The sequence below is a fragment of the Pseudophryne corroboree genome, chromosome 12, assembly GCF_028390025.1.
Source record: "Pseudophryne corroboree isolate aPseCor3 chromosome 12, aPseCor3.hap2, whole genome shotgun sequence".
Taxonomy (NCBI): Eukaryota; Metazoa; Chordata; class Amphibia; order Anura; family Myobatrachidae; genus Pseudophryne; species Pseudophryne corroboree.
In genome coordinates, this window is record NC_086455.1 from 86,187,031 (window position 1) to 86,206,389 (window position 19,359).

Below are 19,359 nucleotides of genomic sequence, written 5' to 3' on the forward strand. Positions count from 1 at the left end.
TAAAGACAGACGATCCGGCCTTATCGTCTGTAGACGCCTTTTTAAAATCTTTAGGGCTATTGTATGACGACCCTGATAGAGAGGCGTCCGCAGAAAGTCAGTTGCGTGCTCTTAGACAGGGTAGGAATCCCGCAGAGAATTATTGTACGGAGTTTCGCCGTTGGTCGAACGACTGTGGCTGGAATGACCCAGCCCTGCGCAGTCAGTTTCGCCTCGGCTTATCTGAATCTATAAAAGACAGTCTCCTCCAGTATCCCGCTCCTGAGACCCTCGATAACCTCATGGAACTCTCTATTAAAATAGATCGTCGGCTCAGAGAGCGGAGGGCTGAAAAAGGGGCATCTGTCGGGTCTTCTCCCTGGGTTCCTTCCATTCCGGTAGACATAGAGGAGCCTATGCAGATTGGTCTCTCCAAATTGTCTCCGGAAGAAAGAACCAGGAGGCAAAATTCTGGTCTATGTTTATACTGCGGAGGTAAGGGACATTTTGCCCGTAGTTGTCCAAACAAGTCGGGAAACTTCCTGACCAAGTGAGTTGTGAGGGGGTTCACTTTGGTCTGCAGCTCATCTCCTCAAATAATTCACTGTTGGTTCCTGCTAAAGTTTCCTATGGCAGCCTCTGTTCCTCGGTCTCTGCTTTTGTGGACAGTGGAGCTGCAGGAAACTTTATGGATTTAACATGGGCCAAGGCCTTAGGTATTCCTCAGCTAACCTTGGGTAGGTGTATCACCATGCATGGTTTAGATGGGAGTCCTTTATCCAATGGTGTTATTTCTCTTTGTACACCTCCTGTTTTGCTCTCGGTGGGAGCTCTGCATTCTGAAAAGATTGAGTTTTTCCTTACCCATTGTCCAGCAGTTCCTGTGGTTCTGGGTCACCCTTGGCTGGCCTTTCATAATCCCATCATAGATTGGCAGTCTGGGGAGATCCTACAATGGGGTACCATCTGTGATAAAGAATGTATTACGCTTCCTATCCGAGTAGCTGCCGCCAGTTCCGCACATATTCCTGGGGAATACCAGGATTTTGTTGATGTGTTTTCCAAGGGCAATGCGGATATTTTGCCTCCCCATAGGCCTTATGATTGTGCCATTGAGTTAATTCCTGGTGCCACGTTGCCTAAAGGAAGGTTATATGCATTGTCTGGTCCTGAAACTGTGGCCATGAATGAGTATGTGAAAGAAAGCCTTGGAAAAGGGTTTATCAGGCCATCTAAATCCCCTTTAAGTGCAGGTTTTTTCTTCGTAGAGAAGAAGGATGGTTCACTCAGACCCTGCATTGACTTTAGAGCTTTGAATAAAATCTCAGTAAAGAATACTTACCCTCTGCCGCTGATCTCTGTCCTCTTTGATCAGCTACGTTCGGCTGTTATTTTTTCTAAGATTGATCTGAGAGGAGCATATAACCTCATCAGAATCAGGTCAGGGGATGAGTGGAAAACGGCATTTAGTACTCAGTCAGGCCACTATGAGTATCTGGTCATGCCATTCGGCCTATCTAACGCTCCGGCAGTTTTCCAGGATCTCATTAATGATGTGCTCCGTGAGTTTCTGGGAAGATTCGTCGTGGTCTATTTAGACGATATTTTGATATATTCTGACTCCGTAGAACAACATGTTACCCAGGTGCGTCAGGTGCTAAAGAAATTACGTGAAAATCACCTATATGCCAAACTGGAGAAGTGTGAATTTCATGTCACGGAGGTATCCTTTTTAGGGTACATTATTTCCCCTCGGGGATTCCGAATGGAACCAAAAAAGCTCCAAGCCATCCTTAGTTGGGCGCAACCCACCAATTTAAAAGCAATTCAGCGCTTTTTAGGGTTTGCAAACTACTATAGAAGATTTATTCACTCTTTCTCTGACCTAGTTGCTCCCATTGTGGCACTTACTAAGAAGGGAGCAGATCCTACCAATTGGTCATGTGAAGCTGAGTTATCTTTTCAGGCCTTAAAACAAGCCTTTGTCTCAGCCCCTGTCCTTAGACATCCCAACCCAGAATTGCCTTTCATTGTTGAGGTGGATGCCTCGGAGGTTGGAGTAGGGGCTATCCTTTCTCAGAAGGATCCAGATTCCCTTGAGTTACATCCTTGTGCCTTTATGTCCAGAAAATTCTCATCTGCAGAATCCAACTACGATGTTGGTAACCGGGAATTGCTGGCTATTAAATGGGCTTTCGAGGAGTGGAGACATTGGCTTGAAGGAGCGACCCATACCATTTCAGTTTTGACTGATCACAAAAATCTTCAATACATTGAATCGGCTAAACGACTGAATGCCCGACAGGCTCGTTGGGCTTTATTTTTTACTCGTTTCAAATTCATTATCACCTTCAGACCAGGTTCCAAGAATACCAAGGCAGATGCCCTGTCACGCAGTTTCCTTCCGGTTCAAGACAACAGTCCTGTTACTCCCATACTTCCGCCTTCAGTCATTCAGGCAGGTCTCACACAGGATGTATTTTCCCAATTAAAGCTGCTTCAACATCAAGCTCCTGAAAATACTCCTGCTGGTCGTCTTTTTGTTCCTGAGTTTTTGAGAGCAACTGTTTTGGCGGAATTTCATGACAGTAAAGTTGCAGGGCATCCGGGAATCGCTAAGACTTTGGAATTAGTATCCCGCTCAGTATGGTGGCCTGGTCTTTCCAAAGACATTAAAGAGTTTGTTTTTTCGTGTCAAGTCTGTGCACAGCATAAAGTTCCCCGTTCTTTGCCTATTGGTCAACTTATGCCCTTGAAGGTTCCTCTTAGGCCATGGTCGCATATCTCCATGGATTTTGTGGTGGATCTCCCTCTGTCAGCCGGATGCCGAGTCATATGGGTGGTAGTGGACCGTTTTAGCAAGATGGCCCATTTTATTGCTCTTCCCCGATTGCCATCTGCCCAGGGATTGGCAGTCTTGTTCCTCCGTCATGTTTTCAGACTCCATGGGTTACCCACTGATATTGTTTCTGACAGGGGTCCACAATTCATTGCACAATTTTGGAAGTCTTTTTGTGCTTCGTTAAAAATGAAATTATCATTAACCTCCGGCTATCATCCACAATCCAATGGACAGACTGAGCGAGTTAACCAATCTCTAAAACAATATTTGCGTTTGTACTCGGCCAAACTCCAAAATGACTGGTCTGAGTTTCTTCCATTGGCGGAGTTTGCTTATAATAATGCCTGTCATTCTTCCACCAATGTGTCTCCATTTTTTGCAGTTTTTGGTGCAGTTTTTGGTTTCCACCCCAGAGCTAATTCATTTTTTCAACATTCCTCTGTCTCCTCTCTGGCCCTTACCTCTCATCTTAAACTTATTTGGAAAAAAGTGCACCTGGCTCTCAGAAAAGCAGCTTTCCGGGAAAAAAAATTTTCTGACAGGCTCCGGCGGCCGTGCACTTTTAAAGTAGGAGACAGGTTGTGGTTGTCGACTCGCAACATCAAACTTCGACAAACCTCAGCCAGATTGGGTCCTAGATTTATTGGACCATTTCTCATTATCAAAAAAGTCAATCCAGTTGCTTTCCGGTTACGTTTACCTAAAACTTTACGGATCGGAAATACCTTCCATTGCTCATTGCTTAAACCATATGTTTCGTCCAGCAGATTTCCTCGTAAAGAGTCTCAGGGGAGATCACCAGTTAATGTACAGGGTCAGCAGGAGTTCTTGGTTGAGAAGGTTCTCGATTCCAAGTTGTCCCGGGGTCGGCTTTATTTTTTGGTGCATTGGAGAGGTTATGGGCCAGAGGAAAGGTCGTGGGTCCTGGATGAGGACCTTCATGCCCCAAAGCTCAAAAGGGCATTTTTTCGTGAATTTCCTCGGAAACCTGGCTTTAGGGGTTCCTTGACCCCTCCTCAAGGGGGGGGGTACTGTTAGGCGCCGGGGTCCGCTCGGCCGTGCGGCCCGGCGCCTAGCAACCAGGGACGCCGTGCGCATTCAGCCGCCGGCTCCCTGGCAACGCTAAGACGCCGGGCGCACGGAGCCGCTCTGACCTTAGCAACGGGGACGCCACGTTCAGCCGCGTTCCCCGTTGCTGGGTCTATTCTCATTACCCTGACTATGTGCTGGCCGTGCAGCATGCAAGCTGCACGGCATTTCTATTTGATTGCCCTGTCTGGATCTGGATTGGAGGGTTCCTGAATAAAGGCACCCTCAGGACTTCTTACAGACGCCGGTGATAGCTTCCTGTTTGCCTGTGTCTGCTGCAGAGAGTTCCCAGTCCCGGTCTATTCGGTTGTTCCTGTCCTCAGAGATCCTGTACTCGGAAGTTACCATCTGTTCCTGGAGTCTGACCGAGCACCTTTAACATCTGGTGGTGTTCGTGAGTCGCGGCGCAGCCGTGTGTTGCGGCTTGTCCGCTTCTGTTTATTATTTTGTTTAGTTGTGTTCTGGAGCTTTGCGGAGGATTCCGCTTCCACAGATCCACTCTGGTGTCCAGCGGTGCCGGATAGGAGTGTCGGATCAGTGGATCTTTGGTTGTCCTTTTCCCTGGCGGCTAGTCCGCACATACCTTTTGATTTAGTTAGTTAGCTTGTAACCCCTGGCCTGGTTGCTTAGTCAGAGGGCCCCTTGTTATCACCCTGTCTCGGACTTCCCCTTGTCTCCCATTAAGACCTGCGGGGGCATCGGGGTTGGGCAGACATAATCCGCCCTTCGAACGCGGCTGCCATGGGCTCAAGCAACCATAGTCTCGCAGGGGATTTCTGATAACACGGGCGAGACAACGGAGTTAGGGCGCCAGGGGTTACTAGGCTCTCCAGCTCCCACAACCAGCTTATTTTCCTGTACTCAGATCCCTGCCATAAGATCGCCTCCGGTCTGGAGTACAGGAATCATAACAGATACTTTGGCCTCTGAGGACCTTCAGTTTGGTCAATCAGTTCTGCAGGAATCTCAGCACTCTCCCACCCAGTTTGGGAGCTTTGGCACATCCCCATGGTACTAAATGGTACCCCAGTATCCTCTAGGACGTAAGAGAAAATAGGATTTTAATTACCTACCAGTAAATCCTTTTCTCGTAGTCCGTTGAGAATACTGGGAACCTGCCCGGTGCTTCGTTTTTCCTGCACTGTTACTTAGTTAAGTAATGTTGGTTCAGCCGTTGTTGTTCCTGTTTCAAGTTTGGTTAGCTTGGCTTTCCTCTTGTTGTGTGTGCTGGTTCGGAATCTCACCACTATCCTAATCTATCCATCTCTGTCCTCCTCTCAAAGTATGTCCGTCTCCTCGGGCACAGTTTCCTAGACTGAGTCTAGTAGGAGGGGCATAGAGGGAGGAGCCAGCCCACACTATCAAATTCCTAAAGTGCCCATGGCTCCTAGTGGACCCGTCTATACCCCATGGTACTAAATGCGACCCCAGTATCCTCTATGGACTACGAGAAAAGGATTTACCGTTAGTTAATTAAAATCCTCTTTATTTTTTTCATTTGATCACTTAGGTGTGTTTGATGTCTATATTAGGTTTACCTTTTTTGTTCAGTTTTGATTCATTTATGTTACTGCATTGTTTATTTTGTTGTGCCATGAGCCCTACTATACCTTATTGGTATTTTTGATCAATACACAATAATACTATTTACCTTTAATGTCTTTTGAAACACATGCACTATTAGTAACAGTACCTCCTACCTTCCTATTTATTAGTGCAAAGCCTATGTGCACTTTTAGAATCAGTTCTAGCCGGTGGAAGCCATCTGTGGCTGGCTTCCAGTTGCGGTGGAACAGAAAACAGAAGTCCAGCGCTAATTATCTTTTTTTTTTTTACCTCTGACTCACATTCTAAGTTGGTTTTGTCATTTTGTCAAGCTCATAAATTAGTTCGCTGTGCAGCTATGATATATTTGGTTTCGATTAGAGGTACTGGCCCTCATTCCGAGTTGTTCGCTCGCAAGCGGATTTTAGCAGATTTGCTCATGCTAAGCCGCCGCCTACTGGGAGTGAATCTTAGCATCTTAAAATTGCGAACGATGTATTCGCAATATTGCGATTATACACCTCGTAGCAGTTTCTGAGTAGCTTCAAACTTACTCGGCATCTGCGATCATTTCAGTGCTTGTCGTTCCTGGTTTGACGTCACAAACACACCCAGCGTTCGCCCAGACACTCCCCCGTTTCTCCGGCCACTCCTGTGTTTTTTCTGGAAACTGTAGCGTTTTTCCCCACATGCCCATAAAACGGCCTGTTTCCGCCCAGTAACACCCATTTCCTGTCAATCACATTCCGATCGCCAGAACGATGAAAAAGCCGTGAGTAAAAATCCTAACTGCATAGCAAATTTACTTGGCGCAGTCGCAGTGCGGACATTGCGCATGTGCATTAAGCGGAAAATCGCTGCGATGCGAAGATTTTTACAGAGCGAACAACTCAGAATGACCCCCACTGTTCTGGACTTTAATGGCATGTGCTCCCCCAAAGCATGGATGAGGGGGGAGGAGTTGATCACTTAGCATGATGGGTATAAATAGGGGCTAAGTGCACTTCTCAGCAAGTCTCTGTCTTCGTGACTGGTGGGTCATGTCCTGATGAAGGTTACATTTTCTAATCGAAACATCAACTTATGACACTGTATAGTGTAGATATGTGAGTAATAAACTCTGTGCACACTGCTGCTCTGTGAATAGTGAGACTGGTTTATACCTTCCGAGCATTTCAAATTGCTAGTGTGCTTTGCTTTGTTTGGTTTTTCTGAACAAAGTGCTCTTTATTCTGTTCTTTGATGGATTCCTACAGGTATCAACTTCTGTTAGCCTATGGCTATCTGAAGTTGAAACGTGACAGGGATCTGAAACAGAAGAGGCAGAGGTCTGTTTGGAGCAAGTAGTGGCTGACCGAGATTAGGGAGAACAAACCGGAGGACTATCGGAACTACCTGCGAATGGATGACGCTACCTTCCAGGAGTTGCTGGGCCTTGGTATCCTGCCTCTCGATGTAGGGAGTCACAAGATGAGGGGGGCCATCACTGCTGAGGAGAGGATGATTGCTACTCTGAGGTTCTTGGCTACAGGGCGGTCGTTGGAGGACCTGAAGTTCGGGACCCTCATCTCACCCCAGGCTTTGGGTCAGATCATCCCTGACACCTGCAAGGCCATTGTGAAGGTGCTGCAGAACCAGTATTTAAAGGTAAATAAAATACACATCACACCTGCTTAGTTACTTTTAAACTGTTTTAAAGTTTTTTTTTTTCTTTTAAACAACTGTGCAAATTTATGCAATTATTTGCCAACATGGCACATAGAAATATATACACACAAAATGAAATACAGGTTGAGTATCCCTTATCCAAAATGCTTTGGACCAGAGGTATTTTGGATATCGGATTTTTCCGTATTTTGGAATAATTGCATACCATAATGAGATATCATGGTGATGGGACCTAAATCTAAGCACAGAATGCATTTATGTGTCATATACACCTTATACACACAGCCTGAAGGTCATTTTAGCCAATATTTTTTATAACTTTCTGCATAAAACAAAGTGTGTGTACACTCACACAATTCATTTATGTTTCATATACACCTTATACACACAGCCTGAAGGTCATTTAATACAATATGTTTAATAACTTTGTGTATTAAACAAAGTTTGTGTACATTGAGTCATCAAAAAACAAAGGTTTCACTATCTCACTCTCACTCAAAAAAGTCCGTATTTCGGAATATTCCGTATTTCGGAATATTTGGATATGGAATACTCAACCTGTAATTAAAAGGCTTAAATAACAGTTTATTTTAATTCCCAAAAAATATTGGGCGGTACTTTCACTCCTAAGATGGAGGGCTATATGGTGTTTTAGGCACAGATTTGATTGGGAGAATACACACATGCTGTAAAGTGCAGGGTGAATGGGCCCGCCCCACTATTATGCACCTACAGCATGCTTGTATCCTCCCCAAAAAATCTGCCCCCAAAACACCATATAGCCTATACCGAAACATATTTATTGGGAATTATAAGAAGCCTACAAATTTTCAAACTGGGGCATGTCTTCCTCTACCTCCAGCATAGCAGAGTATATGGCTGAGGAGCAGGTGGGTGGGCGGAATGAGATGGGGTTGGGTGGGCAGAATAGGATGGGATTGGGTGGGAGGAAGAGTGAGAGGACAGCGGCCAAATAGCACGACATCCTCATGTAGTTTTGATTTTTGTGCTTTGTTCAGCATCTTTAAATTGAGACTCTGACTCTGCTCCGCTTGACCCAGGGGTAGGTTACGCATTGCTGAGGACATAAATTCCCCAAATTTTGAACAGTGAGAGGGAGGGAGGTTGGGGGCTGGGCAAGTCTTGACTTGATTTCCTCAAAAATGAGGTCTTTGCCCTGCTGGTCTGTGTTTTGGGGGGGGTGTTCTCTTCCGAGGGTGCGGCGGAGGAGCTGGTGATGCAGAGGTATCAGGGGTAGCTGATGTTTCAGGGGTAGGAGTTTGGAGCTGGGATTCCTCCGTATACTGGATGATGCTGAGGTCTTGGGTGGTGGGAATCTCCGCACTTCCACTATGTAGTAGATTAAAAAAAAATACACTGTTCAAATACATGTTTTAATTTTTTTTATTTCTATTTTTTTTTTAATAGCTCTCTGCAAGTACATCAGAATGGCAAGCCGTGGCAGAGGAGTTTGCCACCATCTGGCATTTCCCTAACTGTGGGGGAGCGATAGATGGCAAGCACGTCCGCATCAGCCCTCCTGCAAACAGCGGATCCCTTTATTATAATTATAAACTGTATTTCAGCATTGTGCTGATGGCAGTGGTGAATACCAACTATGAATTCATCTTCATTGCGTTGGCAAAAACGGACATGCATCAGACGGTGGGTCGCTGAAGAATACCACCTTCTTCGAGCGGCTCACCACAATTATCCTCTCCTCACCACAAAGACCCTGAACTTGCCATCTAGGGAGCACATCCAGCACGGTCTCAATTTGGTTATCGTGGCTGATGAGGCATTCGCACTCCACGAGAACATTATGAAGCCATACCTCCAAAGGCACCTGATAAGGGAGAAGCGCATTTACAATTATAGGCTATCTCGGGCACTGCGAATTTTAGAGAACACTTTTGGCATCCTGTCTAGCCGCTTCTTCATATTCCTAACGGCTATCAATTTGTAGGCGGAGAAGATAGATTGGGTGGTGACTGCGTTCTGTGTCCTGCATAACTATTTGCGCAGCAAAACCACCCAGCATAGGACACTGCCCAGAGAAGCGCCAGGAGAACCAGACCCTGAACACCCAGACAGTGGTTCCCTCTGTGGAACCACCTCCACTCCATTTTAGGGCGAGTCTACGGGCAAAACAGATCAAACAGGTCAGGAACAAGTAACTGGCCTATTTTAACGGGGTGGGTGCAGTCGATTGGCAGGAGTCCCACATTTGATTAGTGTAATGTGTTGGACTGATGATGGAACTTGCAAAAACTTAAAAACATATACAAAAAAATGTACTTACAGATGCAGACAAAGATAGGTCACAGTCTTCAGGCTCTGGTGTGGCAGTCCAAGGAGGGAGGTGAAACCTGTCCGGGTAGCCTCCTGGTCCAGCACAAACTCCAGCATGGGGAAGTACCAGAGCGAGGTCTTGTAAATGTGGGAAGAACCTGCTCCAGACCTTTTGGACTGTTCCATTTTTTGTGTTCTTCCAGGAACACAGTACGCAGGTTCTGTATCTTTTTCTTGACCCATTCTTTGTCGGCACCAGACACAAAGGGACTGCAGTACTCCACTAGCTCCTCCAAGGCCACATTCCGTCACACTTTATCATAATAGCCCTTGGCTTTGATCTTCCATAGACACTGAAGTCCACAGTACATTTCTTTTCCCGCATGCTGGTACTTGTGGTTCTCCAAGTACCAGCTTGCGGGGGAGGCTTGCTGGGACTTGTAGTTCTACTACAAAAAACAATATTCTTTATTTTTACACTTGGCTATCAGCCCCCCATCCGCCACCCTTGGATGGGGGGGACAGCCTGGGGCTTCACCCCTGGCCCTTGGGTGGCTGGAGGGGGGGACCCCTTGATTTAAGGGGTTCCCACTCCTCCAGGGTACCCCGGCCAGGGGTGACTAGTTAGTGATTTAATGCCAGGGCCGCAGGGACCAAGATAAGTGTCCCCCGGCTGTGGCATTATCTCTCTGACTAGTGGAGCCCGGTGCTGGTTCAAAAAATACGGGGGACCCCTACGCTTTTTGTCCCCTGTATTTTTTGCACCAGGACCAGCGCAGAGCCGGTGCTGGTTGTTTAAATGTGGGGGAACCCCTGTCAATTTTTCCCCCATATTTTTTCAACCAGGACCGGCTCAAAGAGCCCGAGGCTGGTTTTGCTTAGGAGGGGGGACCTCACGCAAATTTTTTTCCAGATTTTAAACACTTTCCCACCCCTTCCCATTGATAAACATGTACGTATCTCATGGATCCGTGCATGACTATCAGAACACGGTAAAAAAAAGCAGGTCTGTTTTAAAACTGCTTTTTTTTTCTGATTTGTATTTTTTCACGGCAGTGTTTGGCTATTGCCGGCAGTGTTTGTGAAATAGAATTGTTAGTAAATTACCGAGTTCTATACCTAAACAGCCGCGTTTGACCGATGGTGTATTCATTCGTATTTTTTTTCTTTATGACTACCAAAAAAATACGAATGCCCTCATCACTGCCGAGATTTGAGTTTAGTAAATTCCCGAGATGACACTTTAAAGAAAAAACACCAAATCAGGCAAAATCGGGAGCTTAGTAAATATACCCCTATGTCTTGATCCAGAGACAAATCTGTAATGAAAAAAAAGTGATGCACAAACTTATATTTTTTGTTTTACAAATGGTTTTACTTAAGGTATACAGTTAAATGGTTATATGGTTAAAAGGTTATATGGTTAAATGTTTTTTTTTTTTAAATGGTATTTAAATTTGTATAATATATGTTTTTAAAATATTATTTTTTGTAAATACTTTCCTCATTACACAAACATCAATGGTACAGCATGGGGGTACAGTGGCGGTGAAATACATGGCCATTTGAGGGTTAAAATGACTTTGGGCACAAAGAAACACATGGCACAGCATTGGGGTAGAGTGGCGGTGAAAACACATGGCCATTTGGGGGTTAAAATGACTTTGGGGACAATAAAACACAAGGTACAGCATTGGGGTACAGTGGCGGGGAAAACACTTGGCCATTTGGGGTTAAAATTACTTTGGGGACAAAGAAACACAAGGTACAGCATTAGGGTACAGTGGTGGTGAAAACACATGGCCAGTCTGGGGTTAAAAATGACTTTGGGCACACAAATAAAATGTGAACAATAATTTATAATACATTGGTGGTCAGTGTGAGTACAGTGGTGAACAGTGTGCTAGGTGGACAGTGATTGGTGGTCAGTGTGGAAATACATACTTGGGGCAATGCAAAATCCAGTCAAATCGGATATATCTGTCGCTGCTGCTGCCGCTGATGTGAGTGTCCTGAGAATGCCAGTCAAACTTCCTACGATATATTGCAGGCACAAAAAAAACACACCTTTTTCCATACCATTCCAGGCGATTACGATATATCACAAGTGCAGCACTAGCGACCTAGGGGATCCGACATGACACTCACGGGAAAGCGCATCGGAACGGAAACACCTCCAAAATTCCTGATTTCACCCAATATATATCGGGCCGAATGCCGGAAATTGGATGATATCGGCCATTATCATTCTAGTGTATGGGGCCCTTTAGATCTTGGGAAGATGTGCAACTGTTATGGTTCTATCATCTTTGAACATTATTTATCCACTTTATTGAGTTGGTATTTATTCTGCACCTGGATATTTGTTTCTATCTGCTTTTCTTTTACAGAAAGACATACCAAGATTCGGTGTGTGAGTTCAAAAAAATCTTTAAGCAACACCAAGAAAAGTACATGATACTCAAACTTGCAAAGAAATATCACTCATTAAAGCAAGAGCTGGACGATATACAGGATGTGATCCTGAAACATGATCTACAATGGAAGGAAAAGGACAAATGCATTCTAGATATTTTGGGTAGATATTTAGATATTTTATACTGGTTGACAACATATTCTGTAGCACTCTAAAATGATGTGGTTATAAAACAGATAAACAGCATAAAATTACATGAAGCCAAAGGCAAAGATGGTGCTGACAAGCTAATACTGGCTACACACTTGGCCGATGGATTGTCTGACCAGACGGCTGATTGAACGATTAGTACGGTTTATGCACAAACAATCTTATTCATACACACTTACCAATCGTCCGCCAATATGTCTGGCTAGGAGACCCCATTTGAATAAACTCATCCATTTGTAATGTCCTGTTCAATGGATTCTGTGGCCAATATATATGTTGGACAGACGCCTGCAGATGTAACCCAGTATAAGATTCAGATGTGTCCACATATACCTTTCCTAAAAGCAAGCCACATGGCCCCATTTGGCATGCCATGGACCTGTGACTTAATCACGCCTTGTGATTATTCTTCAAATATGCTACGTTAATCTCCTAGTTGATGCAAATTCTTTTGATACAAAAAAATTGTGTTGGATTCTATCCAATCGCTACCCATGGTGGAGCATGTCAGTCTTGCCAAGCATCTCATGCCATATGAAACAAAAAGAAAGGTGTATGTGTAGGTGTACACATCTGTGTATTGACCAAATGTTATATAAGGTAGTGGATTGACAATTATACTGGTGGGTGGGGTGTGTGTGGGCACAGAAAGGCAAAAAACATTGTAAGCCACTAATATTAAAGCCACTTTCTCTAACGTCCTAAGTGGATGCTGGGGACTCCGTAAGGACCAAGGGGATAGCGGCTCCGCAGGAGACTGGGCACATCTAAAGAAAGCTTTAGGGCTATCTGGTGTGCACTGGCTCCTCCCCCTATGACCCTCCTCCAAGCCTCAGTTAGATCTCTGTGCCCGAACGAGAAGGGTGCACACTAGGGGCTCTCCTGAGCTTCTTAGTGAAAGTTTTAGTTTAGGTTTTTTATTTTCAGTGAGACCTGCTGGCAACAGGCTCACTGCATCGAGGGACTAAGGGGAGAAGAAGCGAACTCACCTGCGTGCAGAGTGGATTGGGCTTCTTAGGCTACTGGACATTAGCTCCAGAGGGACGATCACAGGCCCAGCTTGGATGGGTCCCAGAGCCGCGCCGCCGGCCCCCTTACAGAGCCAGAAGGCAGAAGAGGTCCGGAAAATCGGCGTCAGAAGACGTCCTGTCTTCAACAAGGTAGCGCACAGCACTGCAGCTGTGCGCCATTGCTCTCAGCACACTTCACACTCCGGTCACTGAGGGTGCAGGGCGCTGGGGGGGGGCGCCCTGAGACGCAATAAAAACACCTTGGATGGCAAAAAAATGCATCACATATAGCTCCTGGGCTATATGGATGCATTTAACCCCTGCCAGAATACATAAAAAAACGGGAGATAAGGCCGCCGATAAGGGGGCGGATCCTATCTCCTCAGCACACTGGCGCCATTTTCCCTCACAGCTCCGTTGGAGGGAAGCTCCCTGGCTCTCCCCTGCAGTCACTACACTACAGAAAGGGTTAAAAAAGAGAGGGGGGCACTAATTAGGCGCAGTATTAACTATACAGCAGCTATAAGGGGAAAAACACTTATATAAGGTTATCCCTGTATATATATAGCGCACTGGTGTGTGCTGGCAAACTCTCCCTCTGTCTCCCCATGATGTGGAGACGGAGCAGATTGCCTGTAATAGTGATGTCACCCCCTAGGGGGTCGACACCTGAGTGGATGAACTGTTGGAAGAAATTACGTGACAGTGTCAGCTCTGTATAAAAGACAGTGGTTGACATGAGACAGCCGGCTACTCAGCTTGTGCCTGTCCAGACGTCTCATAGGCCGTCAGGGGCTCTAAAGCGCCCGTTACCTCAGATGGCAGATATAGATGCCGACACGGATACTGACTCCAGTGTCGACGGTGAAGAGACAAATGTGACTTCCAGTAGGGCCACACGTTACATGATTGAGGCAATGAAAAATGTTTTACACATTTCTGATAATACGAGTACCACCAAAAAGGGGTATTATGTTCGGTGAGGAAAAACTACCTGTAGTTTTCCTGAATCTGAGAAATTAAATGAGGTGTGTGATGATGCGTGGTTTTCCCCCGATAACAACTGATAATTTCTGAAATGTTATTGGCATTATATCCTTTCCCGCCAGAGGTTAGGGTGCGTTGGGAAACACCCCCTAGGTTGGATAAAGCGCTCACACGCTTGTAAGGGCTCTACCCTCTCCTGAGATGGCCGCCCTAAAGGATCCTGCTGATAGAAAGCAGGAGGGTATCCTAAAATGTATTTACACACATACTGGTGTTATACTGCGACCAGCAATCGCCTCAGCCTGGATGTGCAGTGCTGGGTTGGCGTGGTCGGATTCCCTGACTGAAAATATTGATACCCTAGATAGGGACAGTATATTTTTGCCTATAGAGCATTTAAAAGATTCATTTCTATATATGCGTGATGCACAGCGGAATATTTGCCGACTGGCATCAAGTCTAAGTGCGTTGTCCATTTCTACCAGTAGAGGGTTATGGACACGTCAGTGGTCAGGTGATGCGTATTCCAAACGGCATTTGGAAGTATTGCCTTATTAAGGGGAGGAGTTATTTGGGGTCGGTCTTTCAGACCTGGTGGCCACGGCAACAGCTGGGAAATCCACGTTTGTACCCCAGGTCGCCTCTCAACATGAGAAGACGCCGTATTATCAGGCGCAGTCTTTTCGTGGACAAGCGGGCAAAAGGTTCCTCATTTCTGCCCCGTGACAGAGGGAGAGGAAAAAGGCTGCAGAAATCAGCCAGTTCCCAGGAACAGAAACCCTCTCCCGCCTCTGCCAAGCCCTCAGTATACGCTGGGGCTTTACAAGCAGAATCAGGCACGGTGGGGGGCCCGTCTCAATGAATTTCAGCGCGCAGTGGGCTCACTCGCAAGTAGACCCCTGGATCCTTCAGGTGATATCTCAGGGGTACAAATTGGAATTCGAGACGTCTCCCCCTCGCCGTTTCCTAAAGTCGGCTTTACCGATGTCTCCTTCTGACAGGGAGACAGTTTTGGAAGCCATTCACAAGCTGTATTCCCAGCAGGTGATAATCAAGATACCCCTCCTGCAACAGGGAACGGGGTATTATTCCACACTGTTGTGGTACCGAAGCCGGACGGCTCGGTGAGACCGATTCTAAATCTAAAATCTTTGAACACTTACATACAGAGGTTCAAATTCAAGATTGAGTCACTCAGAGCAGTGATTGCGAACCTGGAAGAAGGGGACTACATGATGTCTCGGGACATCAAGGATGCTTACCTTCATGTCAAAATTTACCCTTCTCACCAAGGGTACCTCAGGTTTATGGTACAGAACTGTCACTATCAGTTCAGACGCTGCCGTATGGATGGTCCACGGCACCCCGGGTCTTTACCAAGGTAATGGCCGAAATGATGATATTCCTTCGAAGGAAGGGAATTTTAGTTATCCCTTACTTGGACAATTCCCTGATAAGGGTAAGATCCAGGGAACAGTTGGAGGTCGGTGTAGCACTATCTCAGGTAGTGTTGCGGCAGCACGATTGGATTCTCAATATTCCAAAATCGCAGCTGGTTCCGACGACTTGTCTTCTGTTCCTAGGGATGATCCTGGACACAGTCCAGAAAAAGGTGTTTCTCCCGGAGGAGAAAGCCAGGGAGTTATCCGAGCTAGTCAGGAACCTCCTAAAACCGAGCCAAGTCTCAGTGCATCAATGCACAAGGGTTCTGGGTAAAATGGTGGCTTCCTACGAAGCAATCCCATTCGGCAGATTCCACGCAAGAACTTTCCAGTGGGACCTGCTGGACAAATGGTCCGGGTCGCATCTTCAGATGCATCAGCGGATAACCCTGTCACCAAGGACAAGGGTGTCCCTCCTGTGGTGGTTGCAGAGTGCTCATTTTCTAGAGGGCCGCAGATTCGGCATTCAGGACTGGGTCCTGGTGACCACGGATGCCAGCCTGCGAGGCTGGGGAGCAGTCACACAGGGAAGGAATATCCAGGGCTTATGGTCAAGCCTGGAGACATCACTTCACATAAATATCCTGAAGCTAAGGGACATTTACAATGCTCTAAGCTTAGCAAGACCTCTGCTTCAAGGTCAGCCGGTGTTGATCCAGTCGGACAACATCACGGCAGTCACCCACGTAAACAGACAGGGTGGCACAAGAAGCAGGAGGGCAATGGCAGAAGCTGCAAGGATTCTTCGCTGGGCGGAAAATCATGTGATAGCACTGTCGGCAGTATTCATTCCGGGAGTGGACAACTGGGAAGCAGACTTCCTCAGCACGACCTCCACCCGGGAGAGTGGGGACTTCATCCAGAAGTCTTCCACATGATTATAAACCGTTGGGAAAAACTCGACAGGTATTGCGCCAGGTCCAGAGACCCTCAGGCAATAGCTGTAGACGCTCTGGTAACACCGTGGGTGTACCAGTCAGGGTATGTGTTCCCTCCTCTGCCTCTCATACCCAAGGTACTGAGATTGATAAGATGGAGAGGAGTAAGCACTATATTCGTGGCTCCGGATTGGCCAAGAAGGACTTGGTAACCGGAACTTCAAGAGATGCTCACGGAGGATCCGTGGCCTCTACCTCTAAGAAGGGACCTGCTCCAGCAAGGACCCTGTCTGTTCCAAGACTTACCGCGGCTGCGTTTGACGGCATGGCGGTTGAACGCCGGATCCTGAAGGGAAAAAGGCATTCCGGATGAAGTCATCCCTATCCTGATCAAAGCCAGGAAGGATGTAACCGCAAAAACATTATCACCGCAATTGGCGAAAATATGTTGCGTGGTGCGAGGCCAGTAAGGCCCGACGGAGGAAATTCAACTGGGTCGATTCCTACATTTCCTGCAAACAGGAGTGTTTATGGGCCTGAAATTGGGGTCCATTAAGGTTCAAATTTCGGCCCTGTCAATTTTCTTCCAAAAAGAACTAGCTTCAGTCCCTGAAGTTCAGACGTTTGTAAAAGGGGTACTGCATATACAGCCTCCTTTTGTGCCTCCAGTGGCACTTTGGGATCTCAATGTAGTTTTGGGTTCCAAAAGTCACATTGGTTTGAACCACTTAAATCTGTGGAGTTAAAATATCTCACATGGAAAGTGGTCATGCTGTTGGCCCTGGCCTGGGCCAGGCGCGTGTCAGAATTGGCGGCTTTATCCTGAAAAAGCCCTTATCTGATTTTCCATTCGGACAGGGCGGAATTGAGGACTCGTCCTCAGTTTCTCCCTAAGGTGGTTTCAGCGTTTCACCTGAACCAACCTATTTGTGGTGCCTGCGGCTACTAGGGACTTGGAGGACTCCAAGTTGCTAGACGTTGTCAGGGCCCTGAAAATATATGTTTCCAGGACGGCTGGAGTCAGGAAATCTGACTCGCTGTTTATCCTGTATGCACCCAACAAGCTGGGTGCTCCTGCTTCTAAGCAGACTATTGCTCGTTGGATTTGTAGTACAATTCAGCTTGCACATGCTGTGGCAGGCCTGCCACAGCCAAAAATCTGTAAATGCCCACTCCACAAGGAAGGTGGGCTCATCTTGGGCGGCTGCCCGAGGGGTCTCGGCTTTACAACTTTGCCGAGCAGCTACTTGGTCAGGAGCAAATACGTTTGTAAAATTCTACAAAATTGATATCCTGGCTGAGGAGGACCTGGAGTTCTCTCATTTGGTGCTGCAGAGTCATCCGCACTCTCCCGCCCGTTTGGGAGCTTTGGTATAATCCCCATGGTCCTTATGGAGTCCCCAGCATCCACTTAGGACGTTGGAGAAAATAAGAATTTACTTACCGATAATTCTATTTCTCATAGTCCGTAGTGGATGCTGGGCGCCCATCCCAAGTGCGGATTGTCTGCAATACTGGTACATAGTTATTGTTACCAAAAAATCGGGTTATTGCTGTAGTGAGCCATCTTTTCTAGAGGCTCCTCTGTTATCATGCTGTTAACTGGGTTCAGATCACAAGTTGTACGGTGTGATTGGTGTGGCTGGTATGAGTCTTACCCGGGATTCAAAATCCTTCCTTATTGTGTACGCTCGTCCGGGCACAGTATCCTAACTGAGGCTTGGAGGAGGGTCATAGGGGGAGGAGCCAGTACACACCAGATAGTCCTAAAGCTTTCTTTAGATGTGCCCAGTCTCCTGCGGAGCCGCTATCCCCTTGGTCCTTACAGAGTCCCCAGCATCCACTACGGACTATGAGAAATAGAATTATCGGTAAGTAAATTCTTATTATTGTACATATCTGAAGAAAGACTTTATTGATAGCATCCATGACTGTTGGTCATTGTTAAATTTACAGAAACCCTTTCTGTTTCTGAAGAAAGACAGAAAAACAAATGGAAACATGTAAAATTAATAACATTTCTCTTTTTTTCCATAGAACCAGCACCTTTTGCATCTTATATTGAATGGAGTTTACAGCTGTATCCATTTAGCATTTATTTTATTATTTAAAGATCATTAAAATGAGTTTTAACATCAAATTCTAGAATTTTCAATACTAAAATAAATTGTTAAAACATTTTCCATAAGTATCAACATTCAATTTGAACTAAATTTATTGTCAGAAAGTAATAGAAATCTGAGAGAAATTATTAATTTGTAGCGAATTGTATAACTATCCAGGGCAGGTTAAAATAATTTTTCTCTGGCTGGGTCCACAGGATTATCCACAGGATAACATTGGGATATGGTTGAGCGACAGCGGAAATGGCACCAACACGGTCACAAGCTTTCTGGCCTCCCAGGATGCATCGGGGCTTCCCCATATAGTCCCGCCCACTGACTCAGTCAAATCAGTTTTTTGCTTGGTGCGGCAGGAAGCCGCATGGTCACAGGGCTGCTGTGAATAAAGCAGCCTGAAGCTTTTATTATGTTATTTTTATAGACTTACTGTCACAACTGAGGGCCTGAGCTGACGGGAGGCAGCCTCAGTTGTAGGGGCTGAGATGTACCGGAACCTGGGAGGTTGTATCAGACCCCTGGACATGTAAGTAACATGAATAATAACTGCCCGAAGGCGTGACCACGACAACTTGGATAAAAGTCAATGATGTTTATTATGACAACTCCGCAACACAGCAGCAGTAAAAGAAAACGTAAAAGTCAGCAAAGAATAAATACAGTTCCTGGGTACTACAGGATGGCAGGAGCCACAGGGCACTGGTAGTGTGAGATAGTTCTTATAATCTTCTAGATGGAAAGTCCTTACCAGGCCCGACTGTAGCAATGGAGATAACCCAGGATTGTACCAGCTGGTGTTCCAGGAAAAGCTGGGTTGCTGAAGATAAAACGGCTGCTGTGGATACTGGCTGGAACCAGACTGTTGTTAGCACGGAGTGGAT

The 19,359-nt window shown here is 46.1% G+C and overlaps 1 protein-coding gene across 16 annotated transcripts in view; it reads left to right on the forward strand.

The window, feature by feature from the left end:
* Nucleotides 1-19,359, forward strand: part of LOC134980775 (protein SIX6OS1-like) — a 987,982-nt gene that overhangs the window by 564,383 nt on the left and 404,240 nt on the right. For all 16 annotated transcript variants that reach the window (XM_063947742.1, XM_063947731.1, XM_063947730.1 and 13 more), the window contains 2 exons: nucleotides 11,806-11,993; nucleotides 18,396-18,438. In XM_063947742.1, the coding sequence (XP_063803812.1) occupies nucleotides 11,806-11,993; nucleotides 18,396-18,438 (231 nt within the window). The remainder of the gene's footprint in view (nucleotides 1-11,805; nucleotides 11,994-18,395; nucleotides 18,439-19,359) is intronic.